Source organism: Mustela nivalis (assembly GCF_964662115.1).
Source record: "Mustela nivalis genome assembly, chromosome: 3".
Taxonomy (NCBI): domain Eukaryota; kingdom Metazoa; phylum Chordata; class Mammalia; order Carnivora; family Mustelidae; genus Mustela; species Mustela nivalis.
This window is the reverse complement of record NC_139022.1, coordinates 87,519,073-87,536,441: the sequence shown is the minus strand read 5'-3', so window position 1 is coordinate 87,536,441 and position 17,369 is coordinate 87,519,073. Positions and strand designations below refer to the sequence as shown.

The 17,369-nt window shown below is 34.8% G+C and overlaps 1 protein-coding gene across 5 annotated transcripts in view; it reads left to right on the top strand.

Annotated features, from left to right (window-relative positions):
• The window catches only part of SREK1 (splicing regulatory glutamic acid and lysine rich protein 1), a 45,591-nt gene extending 32,412 nt beyond the window's left edge, over nt 1–13,179 (top strand). For 4 of the 5 annotated variants that reach the window (XM_082723056.1, XM_082723059.1, XM_082723058.1 and 1 more), the window contains 3 exons: nt 2,654–2,749; nt 9,711–9,855; nt 11,000–13,179. In XM_082723056.1, the coding sequence (XP_082579182.1) occupies nt 2,654–2,749; nt 9,711–9,855; nt 11,000–11,149 (391 nt within the window). In that variant the 3' untranslated portion in view covers nt 11,150–13,179. The remainder of the gene's footprint in view (nt 1–2,653; nt 2,750–9,710; nt 9,856–10,999) is intronic. The other variant, XM_082723057.1, reaches the window with a different exon arrangement.
• Nucleotides 13,180–17,369: the final 4,190 nt, after the last annotated feature.

The following is a 17,369-nucleotide window of genomic DNA, read 5'->3' as shown; positions in this document are numbered from 1 at the left end:
TTTTAAGTTACTTGACATTTAAGGAAGTTGAGATGTTTACATTCATTCCTAAATATATTAACTAACCTCTGGGGCCTGGAAAAGAAAGGCTAACTAACACTAGTTTCTAAAGGTTCAGAAGTTTGGTATGTTTTATGCTTTCATAAGAGCTTGGTGAAGAGTTACAATTTGTCATCTTTTAGCATTTTCCTGTTTTTTATGTGCTCTGATTTGTTTAGTAAACAGGAAACATTTTCATGGCTCGGAAAAATAGGGTATGTGGCATTTTATTTTCAACATTGTCCTCTAACCTACATTTTAATTTTTTTTTTTTAATTTTTAAAAAATTTTTTCAAAAGATTTTTTATTTATTTGTTTGACAGAGAGAGAGAGATCATAAGTAGGCAGAGAGTCAGGCAGAGAGAGAGAGAGAAGCAGGCTCCCCGCTGAGCAAAGAGCCCGATGCAGGGCTCTATCCCAGGACACTGAGATCATGACCTGAGCCGAAGGCAGCGGCTTAATCCACTGAGCCACCCAGGTGCCCCTAACCTACATTTTTAAATTTTGATACTTCTACAACTTTCATAGTATTTTAAGTAACAAGCAATAAAGCTAGTGAGGAGAAAGAAAATATTGACACTGAGTATGTGCAGGACACTGTGTGTGGTACTTACAGGTATCATCCTAAATCCTCATAACAGCACTATCAAGCTTAGTTATTAACCCGATTTTCCAGTTGGAAAAACTGAAACTCAGGTTAAGTAATATGGCCCTAGTCATGCAACTGGTAAGTGGTGGAACTAAAGTTTAAATCTAAGTGTAACCAACTACAGTTCCTTTTACTACCCCTGACTGCCTCTTTCTCACCTAATTGGTGTTCTGGATTGCTGTCTGTCCAGACTTAGCTCTCATTATCATCAGCTGTTAGTTACTAGATGTCTATCTGTACACAGTGCTTCCTGAACAAAGTTAAACAGTCAAAACTGGTCACAGTGGAACTATTTTGAGGGTAAACAAAGTCAAAGATACATTGATATTCTCATACTATGAAATAAGTATTTGTGGTACTTATACAGAGCTGTTACAGAATGTCACAGACTGAATGGAATGTCTTTCCCTAATTTTCACATTAGTCAAGAAGTATAATTTTGGGGTGTTTTGGAATAAAATTGAGTAATGGAGGAGAGATCTTGAGGTAAAATTGGAATTGGTGGTATTTTCAAAGTTCTTGGCTATTACAGGCAAAATGCTTCTTTAGCTTAGAATTTTATTTATTTATTTATTTATTTATTTATTTATTTATTTGACAAGAGAGATCACAAGTAGGCAGAGAGGCAGGTGGGGGTCAGGGGAAGCAGGCTCCCCACAGAGCAGGTAGCTTGATGTGGGGCTCGATCCCAGGATCCCAGGATCATGACCTGAGCCGAGGCATAGGCTTAACCCAGTGAGCCACCCAGGCACCCCTAGCCTAGAATATTCTTACTGAGGGTGGTGTGGAGAACTTAGATTCTAGGGGTTTTGGTTCTTTCACCTATATGGCCACTAATTATTAGAGCTCCTTGGGAGGTGATTGGACACATTAATCATAGTAAGTATGTCCTCCTACCTCATCCCTGAATTACGGACATCTTGAAATTAATTGTTTCTCAGTTGACCACACTTATAAATAAAGTTATTTGGTAACATGTTAAACAAAATAGTTTTTAATAATATAAACATTGTTAATTCAGTGGTTATTTTTTATTTCATATTTAAGCCACCCCAGGTTTTAACTATTTTACTTCTGTCTAAGCAACTTGTTCATTTGGTTTAAATGAATAGAGCAATAAAATGGTAGGAAGTTGGAGGATAAAACAATTTCTCTGTAAAACAGATTCATGTAAATTATTTTTCATTTTCTTTTTTTTTTTATATATTTTTTTTATTTTTTATTTTTTATAAACATGTAAATTATTTTTTAGAGACATTCTAAATGCTTGAATTTGGGAAGTTCACATTTTGGAAGCCAACTTAATCTTTCTATAAAATAATCCACAGTGGGGCAGCAAGGAGTTAGATGCAGGACAAAGGATCTGGATAAGCAGAACATATTTTAGATCCTGGAGAAGAACATACTTGAGAGAATCTGAAATATCCATTGATATTTTTTTTCATTCAGGAAATTAGTGTTCGAATAAACCAGATGAAAAGGAGTCTTCTCCTTTTTCTGTTATGAAATCTTAGAACATATTTTTATGTCTATAAAATTTATGGTTCAAAATTTGACTTGCAGTAATATTAGATAATAGAACATGTTCTTGGGGGTCTGGGTTGCTCAGCCGTTAGGCATCTGCCTTTAGCTCAGGTCATGATCTCAGGGTCCTGGGATTGAGCTTTGCATCAGACTCCCTGCCTGGCAGGAATCCTGCTTCTCCCTCTCCCACTCATCCTGCTTGTTTTCCCTCTCTTATTGTGTTTCTCTCTGTCAAATCAATCTTAAAAAAAAAATCAATCTTAAAAAAAAATCAATCTTAAAAAAAAAAAAAAGACATGTTCTTTAAAGGACATGAGTTTAAACTGGTCTTTGAAGACTACTGTTAACTAGAGAGTCTTAAGGACCCTTTTGTTTTTGTGTATTTGAATTGCGCTTTATTAAAATTGCTGCATTTTTAAATGATATATTTTTTATTTTCAGGGAAAGGCGTAGGAGGAGGAGCAGGAGTTCTTCCAGATCACCAAGAACATCAAAAACTATAAAAAGGAAATCTTCTAGATCTCCGTCTCCTAGGAGGTAGGTTGAAAGTGTGTACTAAATCCAAGGATGGGGGCCCGTGGGTGGCTCAGTGGGTTAAAGCCTCTGCCTTCGGCTCAGGTCATGATCCCAGGGTGCTGGGATCTAGCCCCGCATTGGGCTCTCTGCTCAGCGGGGAGCCTGCTTCCTCCTTTCTCTCTGCCTGCCTCTATGCCTACTTGTGATCGCTCTGTCTGTCAAATAAATAAATAAAATCTTAGAACAACAACAACAACAAAATCTAAATCCAAGGATGGAGCAGGGGAAGAAAATTTTTCTTCTTGGTCTATTTTTGAAATTTTTATTTTGAATGAGTAGTATGTTACACATTTGCATGTTCAGAAATCCCAACACTATAAAAAGTAATACATCAGTTCATCTATGCACTACTCTGTGTCCATAAGTAGTGACTTCATTTTTTGGATTGTATATTCTTCTGTTTTTGTGTAGAGATCTATAACATTGAAATTTATAGTTTCTTTCATATTTCTTATCCAGAAGGTAGCACAAAAAAAAACCACTTGTGCCCTTGCTTTATGTATTCATCAGCGAGTGCTGCTTTACTCTTTTTTAGAACTGCATGGACTTCATTGTGTGGCAGTACTTTGGTTTATTTAACCAGTCTGCAGTAGTATGGGTTTGCTTAATTTTCCTGTATTATAAATTACTGTACTGTACTATAGTGAATACCTTTGGACTTAACTTCATTGTGTGCAGGTTATGTGGGAAAATTCCAAAAGTGGTGTTGTGTCACAGCTTGTGTTTATAATTTGGACAGGTGTTTCTTTATTGCCCTCCATATAGATTGGCAGCAGTTTGCATGTCAGCTGGCTATGTATGAGAGTGTTTTCTCTCAGCTGCACTGTATTATGTTACTATAGTTGTGGGTTTTTGACTGTCTGATAGATGAGAAATTGTATCAGTATATAATCAGTAATTTTAGTTGCATTTCTCTGAATAGTGAAGGTGACCTTCTCGTCATATATTTGAAGGCCATATATATTTCCTTTTCTGTGAATTGTTGGTATACTTTGGCCATTTTTTTGTGGGGTCTGCTTTTTGTTTTTAGAATTTCCTTATATCCAGGGGCTCTTTTTATATTAGAGTGATTATTTTTTTTTAAGTATTGTTTTTATTTTTGTTTGTGTTTTAGTTTTTAACAAGCTCTACCCCCAGCATGGTGCTCGAACTCAAAACCCTGAGATCGAGAAGTTGCATGCTCTTCTGAGCCAGCTAGGCCCCCCCCTATTAGGGAGATTAGTGATTTGATATGAGGTATCATTCCTACTTTGTCATTTCTTTTCAGAAAATATTATAAGACTTGATTTTAAAGAGGATTTTGATTTTTTTATAATTACCCAAGTTTTTTCTTTTCTTTCTCTCTTTTCTTTTCTTTCTCTCTTTTTTTTTTTTTCTTTAAAGTAGAGTGTAAAACCAGTGTGGAGCCTCAGACTCAAAACCCTAAGATTGAGGGTCACATGTTCTACTGACTGAGCCAGTCAGGTGCCCCTCAGATTTTTTCTTTTATGACTTCTGGATTTTGAGTCACATCAGATTAGGTCTTTTCTATTCTAAGATTATAATCAAATGCCTTCCATTGTTTCTTCTTATAATTTTATGGTTTTACTTACTGTATTAAAATCTTTGATCCATTAGGAGGAGGTCATCCTTATGTATAATATGGCATGTGGGTCCAATTTTATTTTTCCATATGCTTTTCTTTTGATCAGTATCATTTATTAAAAACTCAGTTTTTCTAACTTTGATTTGTTATATTGCCTTTTCAGGTATTAAATATTTCTTTTTGTAAATGGGTCTATTTCTGGGTCCCTGGGTTGGTTTGACTTATTATCATGTACCAATGCTCCAGGCTTTTAATTACTCAAACTGTGTAGTATTTTTTAAACATTTAGTCAGTCTGATCCTCCCCCACACTTTGACTGCTGTTTTTTGAGCATTTTTGACAATTCTTACCTGTGTTTTTTTTTTTTTTCCCCCATTTGAAAATAAGAGTCAGTTGTTTAGGTTCTAGAAATAAAATCTTGAATAAAATATAGAAATAAAATATAGAAATAAAGTTAACTTAGGGGATATTGATAAATTCATTTTTTTAATAAATGAAGCTCTGTGTTGGTCAGTTTTTCTATACCAACTCTTTTTCACTTTCTTAAACCATCCATAGCATTATTTTAAGAATGTTTCAGTGTGGGTACCTGGGTGGCTCAGTGGGTTAAGCCTCTGCCTCTGCCTCTGGCTCAGGTCATAATCTTGGGGTCTTGGGATTGAGTCCCACATCGGGCTCTCTGCTCAGCAGGGAGCCTGCTTCCCTGTCTCTCTCCGCCTGCCTCTCTGCCTACTTGTGATATCTCTTTCTTTCTCTCTCTGTAAAATAACATAAATAAATCTTAAAAAAAAAAAAAGAATGTTTCAGTGTTTGTTTTGTACAGATTTTATGCAATTTCTGAGTTTATTCCTAGATCTTTTTTGTTGTTGCCCTTGTTAATGAAGTCTTTTCTTTCGTTATGTCCTCTCATTGCTGGTTGGCTTTGTGCTGCAAAGGAAGGTTATTGCATTCTGTGTATTTATTTTTCATTTCACTACCTTAATGAATGGGCATAGTTTTTCGGTTGGTTTTCCCTGGTTTTATAGGTACAGAAAAGAGAAATTTATAAAAAACCTTTGTCAGCGTGTAGAGAAGAGCATGTTTCTCAGTAGGGGTCTTATGTTTATTTGCATTGTTTCAGGGTGAAGATAATGGACGGCATTACTGTAGTTGTGGGCCACATATGTATTTTTAATACTTTGCTCATGAAAGAACTTTTCAGTTAGGAACTCAAATTAGATAAAAAGTTGTGTTCACAAAAAAAAAAAAAAAAAAGTTGTGTTCACAAAGTTACTTTTTGCCTGTTTGTTGTGCGTTGCTCCCCATTCACCTTCTGTGAGTAATCGATTGTTTTTATCCTTCCTGTGTTTCTTTTTGTAAAATAAGGCAGATGCATTGATTAGAATAACTCCTTCCTTCACGAAAGATAGCATACATTATGTATATACTGTGTGTGTGTGTGTGTGTGTGTGTGAGAGAGAGAGAGAGAGAGAGAGAGAGAGAGACACTACCTAGCCCCAACTACACCTTGGGTTTATTTATATATAGACTTAAAAGATTTTATTTATTTATTTGGCAGAGAGCACGCAAGCGGGGGAGAGAGAGGGAGAGGGAGAAGCAGGCTCCCTGTGGAGTAGGGTGCCTCTTGGAGGACTCGATCCCAAGACCCTGGGAGCATGATGGGAGCTGTAGGCAGATGCTTAACCGACTGAGCCACCTAGGCGCTCCTTAGGTGTTTCTTTTGTTGTTGTTTTTTTGAATTGAGAAGTAATCCACATGTCATAAAATTCACTTTAAATATGCAACTCACTGGTTTTTAATGAGGTTCACAGTATCGTCAACCATCACTGCTACTTAATTCCAGAATATTTTTTTCACTTGAAACCCGTACCCATAAGCACTTAATCCCTACTAGCTCCTGGGAGTCCCTAGTCTAACTTACTCTGTGGATTTGCCTGTGCTGGACATTGGTATATGGACTCATGCAGTATGCGTAGTGTTCTGTATTTGTATTACATTAAATGTAATGTTTTCAAGGTTTGTGTTAGAGCATGTATTGATATCTTATTCCTTGTGTGAATAATACTCCGTTGAATGGATGAAACCATGTTTTACTTATCCATTCATTAATTAATGAACTTAGTATTTTTCCATTTTCTAACTATTATGTATAATGCTTCCATGAACATTCATTCACAAGTTTTTGTGTAGGCACTTGTTTTCCTTTCTCTGGAGCACAGGCCTAGGGAGTGGTAATTGCTGAGTCTTAGAGTACACTCTTTTTTTTTTTTTTAAATCAGTATGCAGAACAGCGAATCAATTTATTTACTTATTTACTTACTTTTTAAATTTGTAAGTAATCTTAGGGTGGCACTAGTCACCTGCTGTACGAAGTGAACCAGCCAGGTGTCCCTCTCCTTATCTTTTTAGGAACTGCCAGACTGTTTTCCCAAGTGCCTCTGTCATTCGACCTTCCCACCAGCATTGTGCTAGCACTCCCAGTTTCTCTGCATGCTCACCAACACTTGTTATTGTCTGCCTCTGATTATAGCCATTCTACTGAGTGCATAATGGTATCTTGTACCATCTTGTAGTTTTGGTTTGCGTTTTTCTAATGAATAGTGATGTCGAGCAACTTTTTTTTTTTTAAAGAATTTGTTTATTTATTTACTTGACAGAGATCACAGGTAGGCAGAGAGGCAGGCAGAGAGAGGGGGAAGCAGGCTCCCCCCCTGCTGAGCAGAGAGCCCGATGTGGGGCTCGATCCCAGGATCCTGGGATCATGACCTGAGCTGAAGGCAGAGGCTTTAACTCACTGAGCCACCCAGGTGCCCCTGTTGAGCATCTTTTTGTGTGCTTTATTGATCATTTATATATCTTAGGGGACATGTCTTTTCAAGTTTTCTGCCCATTTCCAAATTGGGTATTTGTATTTTGTTAAGTTGTGAGAGTTCTCTAAATTCTTTATATTAATCTCATACCAGAGACATGATTTGCAAATATTCTCTCCTGTTTTGTGGGTTGCTTTCTCATTTTCCTGATACTATTCTTTGGTTCACAAAAGCTCTTAATTTTGATGTAGTCAGATTTGTCTATTTTTTCCTTTCAATGCCTGTGCTTTTGGTGTCCTATCCAGGAAACCATTTGTAAATGCAGTGTCCTGAAGATCTTCTCCTGTGTTTTCTTCTAAGAATTTTATAGTCTTAGCATACACATTTAGGTATTCAATCTATTTTGAGTTAACTTTTTAATATAGTATAAGATAATGGTCCAACTTTATTCTTGTACATGTGGGTATCCAGTTTTCCTGATGTCATTTGTTGAAAAGAGTGTCCTTTCCCCATTGAATGGGTCTTAGCATCCTTGTCAGAAATCATTTGAACCATTTATGTGGGAGTTTATTTCTGGGTCTTCTGGTCTATTCCAGTGGTTTATTTTCTGTCCTTATATAGTACTGTACTGTTTTGATTACTGTACCTTATAAGTAAGTTGGGAATGCTGTGCCTTCAACCTTTATTCTTTTTAAGATTGTTTTTGCTGCTTGATGTCCTTAAAGATTCTGTATGCATTTTAGGGTGGATTTTTGTATTTCTGCAACAACAGCAATGGGATTTTGATAGAGGTTGCATTCAGTCTCTAGGTGGCTTTGGATACTGTTGCCATTTTAATAATATTTCAGTCTTTCAATCCATAAACATGAATGTCTTTCTATTTATTTGTCCTCATCTTTTTCAGCAAATTTTTTGACTCCTTGGTTAAATTTACTCCTAAGACATTTATTCAGTTTGATGTGATTGTTCCCTTGATATTTAAAAATTCTGTAGAAAGATGCACACATATGTTGTAAATATGTCATTTTTCTTTTGAATATGGTAATGTATTTTTTTTCCTTGCGAAGGTTTATGTAGGCAAATTTATCAGTCTTTTATTGTACCTGAATTTAGTTGTCGTTAAAAAAATCTTACAGGAATTTTGCTTTGAAAAGGTAGGTAAATTTTCTTCTAGCATTTGTATTTTATTTTAAAAATTTAGGTTTCTCATCCATTTGGACCTATTTATATATTGTGGAATGAGATACGAGATATTGTTTGAGTTTTATCACTTACCAAATAATAATCCAGTTGTAAGACCCATCTTTTCCTCGATGATTTGAGATGCTACCTTTCTTATACTAAATATTTATATGTACTTAGTTCTGCTTGCCCAGTGTCTTTATTTGTTTTCTTGGTCTTTGTCTTTATTTTTGAATTATTCATAATAAGAGAAAAAAGCTTAAAATTCCACGTTAAGGCCAACTTGTTAAAAGTAGAAAGTCTTGGGGCGCCTGGGTGACTCAGTGGGTTAAAGCCTCTGCCTCCAACTCCGGTCATGATCCCAGGGTCCTGGGATCGAGCCCTGCATTGGGCTCTCTGCTCAGTGGGGAGCCTGCTTCCTCCTCTCTGCCTGCCTGCCTCTCAGCCCACTTGTGATCTCTCTCTGTCAAATAAATAAATAAAATCTTTAAAAAAAATAAAAAGGTAGAAAGTCTTATGTTTCCGATTGGAAATACGATGTTTTGTTCTCTAATTCTAAGGGTATATTGTTTATATCATTGGAACTTGTTCTTGTAGTCTTCCCTTAACTTTTGATCTTGAATTGGTGTGACTTGTTTATAATGGTGAATGACAATGACAGTAGCACTGTTATTTTGAAATTCCAAGTTTTTTTTTAAATTTTTTAATTTTTTTATTTTTTTAAAGATTTTATTTATTTATTTGACAGACAGAGATCACAAGTAGGCAGAGAGGCAGGCAGAGAGAGAGAGGAGGAAGCAGGCTCCCTGCCGAGCAGAGAGCCGGACGAGGGGCTCGATCCCAGGACCCTGGGATCATGACCTGAGCCGAAGGCAGAGGCTTTAACCCACTGAGCCACCCAGGCGCCCCTGAAATTCCAAGTTTTGCTGGTATTCAGTCATTCAGTCCTCCCTGGGAGATGCCTTTAATTCTTTGTCCTTTTCATTCCTTTCTGCTTACTCATTTTTTGCTTTGAAAAGGTGGGTAAAAAACCTGTGTATTTGGTTTTATTTTAATCTCATTACAGTTGATAAATAAATCTTGAACAAATAAATTGAAAATACGAAATTGTGGTTTATGTGAACACATGGTGGCCTCTGCAAAGACTTGGGCATCTTTAAAAAATTAATTTGTGATACGAAGTGGAGTAGGTGGGGCTATAGGACTGTTTATGTTACTTGGTCAGACCAGATTACTGATGGGCTTACATATAGTGCATTAGTGTTAGAGAAGACTGTTTTGTCAATGACATAGTAGGTCTTTAATCTCTTAGAAGTTAACTGGCATATTATCACTATTCTTATAGCAGAAATAAGAAGGATAAAAAGAGAGAAAAAGAAAGGGACCATATTAGTGAAAGAAGAGAGAGAGAACGATCAAGCTCTACAAGAAAAAGCTCTAATGACCGAGATGGAAAGGAAAAGTTGGAGAAGAATAATACTTCACTTAAAGTAAGTAGCAGGCATTCATTATTTAGGCTTTGAATAATTAATAATTGAGGTATTTTTTTTTTTACATAGGACTAGGTGTAGACCAAAACCTTTTTGAGGGCTGTGGTATTTTGTATGTTTTTGGTATCTTTTAATATTTATTCAATTGGTAACTTTTTTAAGCTGGATTTTTGAAGGGATGAGGTAAGAGCTAACTGAAACTCATATGCTTTCCTTACTTTAGGGAGTCCTAGAATGGCATACAATAAGACTGTTTGTACATAACGTGTATTATTTGTGGAACAATATATGATAAGGTATTTGATTTTATACAAAGATTTCTGGTTGAGGGTATTTTCCTCAAAAAATATATATATTCTTGAAATAGATTTGTTTCAGCAAATCTGACAAAAGTTCTGTCATCATTGGTTTTGTAATGTACACTGAAATTAGTAGATTTACTGGATTAGAATAATTAATGGAAAACCAAATTCCACCAAGTAAGGGTATTTTGGGGGATAAATATTTACTTATGAATTACATTAATTGCTTTGTTATTTCAGTAAGTGTATTTGTATTTGGAAATCAATTATGAGTTTTGGAGCTTTCATCTTACAATTTTATTTACTCATTGGTAGGGGTTTATCATCATTGTCAGTAACGTTGATAATGCCTCTTGAGCATTTCTGTATGTCTGATGTCAGAGATTGTTCCGTATGTTCTCATTTAATTCTCCTTTGAGCTGAGGGCAGAATTGCACTGTTCTTGAGCAGTCTTTGCTAGGACAAACAGTGATTTCTTTTTCTACATCCTCTAAATTTTTCTTCTTTGGTATCCAGATTACAGATTTATCCTGGCATCTTTGGGAACTGTTTAACTCTTTCAGCAGATCTCTTCCATTTTTTCAATTCAGTAATGTTTACTGAACACTTCCTAAACTTTCTTCTAGATTATTTTATTCTAATTTAATTTACAGTTTCCATATTTTATGAGAAGTATGGAGGACACACTGATACATGTTTGCATATCTTATTTATATGATAAGGTAATGACAGAAAATACCTACTTTTACTAAGTTCACAGAAATACATATGTTATCCATAACCAGATGTAACAGGAAATTCTTGAGAAAAATATTAAATGTGTGGCTTCATATTTACTTTAGGAGAAGGAACACAATAAAGAACCAGAAGCAAGCGTGGGCAAAGAAGTAGATGACAAGGATGCACCAAGGACCGAGGAAAACAAAGTACAGCAAAATGGAAATTGTCAGCCAAATGAAGAAAACCTCTCTACCAAAACAGAAGCAGTATAGGACTGACAAATGCACCTCTAAACACACGCTGGAATAAAATCCAAAGCTTTTAAATCTCTCAACAAGATGTTAAACAGTGAAGAAATCCAGTTGAGCATAAAGATACAAACTAACAGCTTTTCTAGTTGTTAGGTGACTGTGTGGCCATCTTGTTCCGGAATAAGAAAATAAAGCATGGACATCGTGAAAATAACAGGTGTTACCCAGACTCCTCATCTTCTAGAATCTGTGCATTTCCATGGTGGCTGACACACTCGTTATGTGGTTTGTTAGTGTTTGCCAAGAACCATTAAAAATAAATGGGACATCAAAATCAAATTTGTACTATCCTTAAAGACTGGAGATAAGCATTGGAGGCTCTTTTTAAAAATGGTAGTTGCTGAATTTTATATTGTTTTACTTTTTTTTTTTTAATTTCAATATATACAGATTTGATGATGTGCTTGAAATCGGTGGAAATATATATACATCCTTGTAAGTGCAGAGTATGTAAGAAGTTTTAACATTTACTTCACAGGATTTACGGTGATTGTGTTAAATTCTCACTATTGTGTTTTCTTTTGCTCACTTAGGACAACAGGTTTTTTTTTTTGTTAAAATAGTTTTACAGACTAAAGTTGCTTAAATAAGTGGATTAACAAACAACTGACAATGCATGCTCCTGTTCTCTCTCAAAAGGAAGAGCACCCGTGTTGAATACTAATAATAGTGCATTAGTATTCAGTGTTTAGAATCATTGGGTCTCCCCACAGAGTAAGCATTTCTTTTTGAACTTTCTTGACATTTCCAAGCTTATTACAAATAATACTGCAGTGTGTTGTCAGCTGTAGGTGGCAAAGGTGCCATTATAAAAAGAAAACTGGGTTTTCAAAATGGGCTATGGGAGCACAAGCTGAAGCTTTAGTGCCTTCTACAATGTGGTATGCTGTTTTCTAGAATTTTATATGTGCTAGTCATTCTCAGTTCATATGGAACATAGATGGATATTCCACTCACTCCCATAGAGAAGGGTGCAAGTGGTATGTCAGAAGAGCTTCTTATGTAGTTCACCTAACATGAGGGAAGTCCTGTTTTCAAGAATGACTTTAGAGCTTAAAACAACAATGCAGTTTTGGGACCATCAGTTTTATACTGTGATAATTGAAAATGAAGCACGTTCGTTCTTTACTTAAATCAGAGCAAACACTTTTGTTGTCTCCATTGGATGGCCTTAATTATTACCTCTTAATCATCTTCTCATAAATGATGTGCAGAAATTCTATGTAAAAGAGAACACATGAGGTTATTTGTTTTAAGGATATGTTTACTTGAGTTTAAAATATAGGTCATTCGTTACTCTTAGGCTCACTTTCTGCAGGAAGTATGCAAGTAGGAAAACAACATTGCTAATATTTTCCCCCAAAGCCATAACTCATAGTTTCAGATATCTTTTCATTATTGTTTTGTTCTCCTAAAAGTTACACCTTTTAATTAGCATGTTATTTAAAAAATCAAGTATCAATTATTTTAATGCAACCTAATACAATCAAATTACTCCGTTGCCTTACCTCATGGGAAGAGTTACTTATAGATTTAAGAAGCTGAGTAGCACATCAGTTACTTGGTTTCAACTTGAGTTTTCTTTTAATGTTAATACTATTGAGACTTAAGTATTTGGTAGAGAATGGAAAGAATTGCCCTTATTGCAATGAAGCCTGGTTTGATTATGAAGCTGCTTAATTACTCTTCATGTGTTCAGAATAACTGTGTTTTTTTTCCTTTTTGTCACTGTGTACATTAAAATTTTTGAAAATGCTTTACTATGTAAAGTATAGATGGTCATTTTAATCATTCAGCCACATACGGTTGGCTGGTAAACAGCTTATTCTGATACAAGAATGCTTGGGTGCATATGGAAAGATTGCCAAGGAGTGGGTGTCTTGCACCAACAGCTGTCTTATTTATAATATGTAAGTAGAATAGAGCAAATGTTTGAATCTTTGTTATTTTTAGTACCATTTCTCTAATAAAGCTAAGTATTTTAGAGGAAAGTACTTGTTTATGCATTTCAAAATAGCATCTTAGTTTATCATGTTTATCTTGTTTTAGTTGGCATAGTGATTATTTCGACTTGGAGAATGAATGTGTGGTGTCTATAAAATCATCATTTAAAGTTTGAGCTATTTCTTGTACTCTGGAGTCTTAATGTTCCCTGTATTGACAGTTGACAAACTTAATTTGGTTCTTGCTGCTAATTATTTTTCCTGTTGGTGATATTCAGCTTTAAAATGATGATGATGCTTTTGGAAGACTCCGATTTGTTAAAGTTGGACATGAATAGGAATACAAGAGATCCAGAGAAAGTGAAAAAATGTTCTTAAATGGGCTTATGGAAGCAAAGCTTTCTAGGGCCTGGAGGTATTGGAGTGAGTGTGAGTGTGCATGTGTGTGTGTGTGTGAGAGAGAGAGAGAGAAAGAGAGACTTTTTTGTTTTTGTTCACTTATAGGAGCCAGGTAGGTTTCCATTTATTTGATATTTTCCTGCAAGGCGTTTTGTTTTTACTTTAAGGCTATTCTTTTTTTAATCCAGGTAGATGTTGTCAGGAAAACTTGAGGTAAGGCCAAGAAGACAGGTGTTTTATACTTGATCTGTTCTATAATTATCTCTTTAAGCCTGATTAAACAGAGAGTAGATTCTTTTCCTGAATTGTGTTGCTATTCACCATTTTAGATCTCTTGTTCTTTCTTTTCAGCAATGAGATGAATTATTTATATTAAGATGGGCCTTCATGATAAGCTGGCTATTTTCATACATGAAAACAAGTATAAATCCACAACTTCTGCAGTTGTCTCATTATTCTCCATCTAATCCAATTAATTTATAATTGCAAACACTAATCAGCTTGTGATTTTGTTCAGAATTCTTATATTCAGGAGGTTCTATATATACTGTGTTGATCTTCAGAAATGTCTGAGGTTTAAATTTTGAAATGCTCAAAAATAACTCCTATTTAGAATCCTTTCTTTTTTGTGAAGAAAATAACTTCATTTGTGATATTAGTTATTTCTAAGACCTCATTCATTCCTATATATATGTTGCTGTCTTTATCTTAAAACTTAAAAAAAAAAAAGTCCTTAATCCAAGTCAACTCTGAAGATATTAATTTAAAGGATTATAATATGTAGTGACAGGCTTTTAAACATTTAAAAATCTATTAGAAATAATATGATTTGATTTAAAAAAATTTTTTTTTTTTAGTAGTTGAATTAACTATTAAAATGAGTCCTTTTGGAGGGATGCATTGAGTAACTTAACATTTCAGTGAATCACTATATTTTAACTAAAACATACTATCTGGTTTTAACTGGGTGGGTTATGAAGTTGTCATTTCCACATGTTCTTTATGTTTGAGATTTTTAAAAAAATTTTTATTTTACTACTTACATACTTAGTATTCTTTAGTATTTAGTGTTTATTTAGTGTAATGTTCATTTAAAATTGTTTATTTTCAGATTTCAAAAGTTAGTGCTCTTAAAAGGGCTAAATTATATTTCTGGAAGCAGTAGTCCAGTATAATGTAATAAAGTCTTTTAAAATAAAGTTGACTTCCCTACTTATTTTTGGGTTTGTGGATGTATTTGTTTTTCTTAAATCTTCTATTGGTGATTCTGCCTGAAGATTGATAACATTATTTAAAAAATAAAAGCTGGAGCTATTAATGACTTTTGGTCCCTATTCAGGTTGGTAGTAAGTAATAACTAGATTTCTTTCCATTCTATTTTAAGGTATTTTTATAGTTCCTAGCAACTAATTATAACTATTAGTTTATATTTAATGTTTCTTAATATATTATTTTTAAAAGCAGTATTTTAGTTCATTGACTGTTTTTTTAAATTTACTTTGTATCTGGCTAACATTTTAATTTTGAAAATTACCAACCTTTGGGAAACTTCAGATATTTTACTGCTAAGACTTATTTTCCTGGGATTAGAATGGAATAATATAGTTTTCTCCACTCCTGATTCACTTTTATTTGCTAGATAGATAATTAATTGACTATATGTGCAAGCCAAATTTATGAAAATCACACTGAAGGAATTAAAGTTGGAGGGATGGAATTCCACCAATCTGAGCTTGTGTGGCAGGCAACAGACTGTTGGGCAACAATCAACAGAGCTCCCTGATTTCCACTGAAGAGAACATTTGGGTGTATTATGTAGTTGTGTAAGTAGTTCAGTTTCATAGTTAACTATTACTCTCCTGAATCTTAACAGTAGTGTTCTTTACATGATGCTATGGATTATTAGGGGAAGAGTTTAAAATGTAAACAAAGATGCTGCATTAGGTGGTGTATATTTATGTGAGTAGGACTACTTCCAAGTGGTACTAGTAAAGATTTATCAAATGATGCTGCTATTGTGTTGCTATATTTTTAATAAAAAAATCTTCAAATCTTGCCACTGTTGAGTAGTAATTTCATGTGTTTCTGAGACATTTACATATTTACGGCTTTTAAAAAAATAACTGAAAAGTGGTAGTAAGCTTTTCCAGGATTTTGTCATGTCTTTGATTTGGGTTTAAAAGGGTCATGCTGGCCTAATAGGTTCAGTGGGAAAGTGTTGACTTCCTCCTCTTTAGTTTTCTGAAGGACTGGGTATCATATTGTCATTACTTCTTCCATAGTGTTAGGTAGAATTTACTAATAAAGCCAACCTGAGTCTAGAATTTCCTTCTTATATTACATATCAATATTAAAAGTAGATTTAGGGTTATTCATGTTACTTACTCTTTCAAGTAAGCTTTGGTGTTGTGCGTCTTCAAAGGAATTTGCTGTCAAATCTATTGGCAGAAATTGGAAGTTCCCTTGTATTTTTTTAAAAAATATTTTATTTATTTATTTGACAGAGATAACGAGTAGGCAGGCAGGCAGAGAGAGAGGAGGAAACAGGCTCCCTGCTGAGCAGAGAGCCCAATGCGGGGCTCAATCCCAGGACCCTGGGATCATGACCTGAGCCGAAGCAGAGGCTTAACCCATTGAACCACCCAGGCGTCCCAGAAGTTCCCTTGTATTTTAATAAAGTAAGCTACATGGTGATATGGTGATCTTCTCTTTCAGTCCTAATGACAACATGCCTTTTTAAAAAATCAGTTTTATATATTTTTATAAAATAGAAATATATAATTTTACATATAATTATATAATTTATATAATATATTATTAACAATATTATGTTTAAATATACTGCAGAGGAATAAGGAAATGCCTACACACATTATTTTAGAGCTTGAAAAGATTTGGGAAATGATTTAGTTCTTCCCTTCTTGCTCTTTAATGGATGATGATCCCAAAACTCAGAGGACGTGAGTAGCCCCATGTTCACCAGGGGTAAGCAATGAGTCTGGACAGGGTTTGAATGACCTAATACTTGACGATCAGTAATTTCCTACCCAGTATTTAATAACCATTTTAAATTAAAATTTGAATAGTTTTTGTCCCCCTCCAAAATGCTGCTTACATTAAAACCCATCTCAAAAATTCAGATAAAAAGGTAAGTTTTCTGATTCAATGCGTACAGGACTGCCAAGCATCACTGTTTGTAGTATTTGGAAAGACACAATTATCATTTCCGTGGAATCATGGCTTCTGGCAGTAATAATTCCATTACTGTTGATGAACCAACTGAGACTTCAGAGTTAATGCAATTTGTGTTCAGAGATGTCCTCAAAGGCCGATGTAACTTCATTATCAGTACCTGACTTTTAAAAAGTACTACAGCTATTAAACAATGAGAACATCTTCGAACCTCACTGTAATAAGATTTTCTGTTCTTTCAGGCTAGGTGGCAAAAGTTTAATGAGCAATTTAATTGCTTGAAGAATTAAATATGTCTTATTTTCTGCTTCAGGGGCTGGGGTAACATTGGTTTGGATGAGATATTAGAGTTTGGGTGAGAGTTTTTACCTTTGGGGAAGAAAACCCACGTTAGAAATCATCTCCGGGTTCTCCAAATCCTATATTGGGCCTAACTTCACTTCTGACTAATTACTCTTCGTAAAATCCACAAAACTTAGAGCTACATTTTACTTTAGAAATTACTATCCTCTCCTCACTTGACTCAAGTGAGAGACGACCACCACAAACCTGGGTGGCTTAAAGCAACAAAAGTTCAGCCTCTCAGAGTTCCAGTTTTGAGGCTGGAAGTCCAAGATCAAGGTGTTGGCAGCACCATGCCGTTTCTG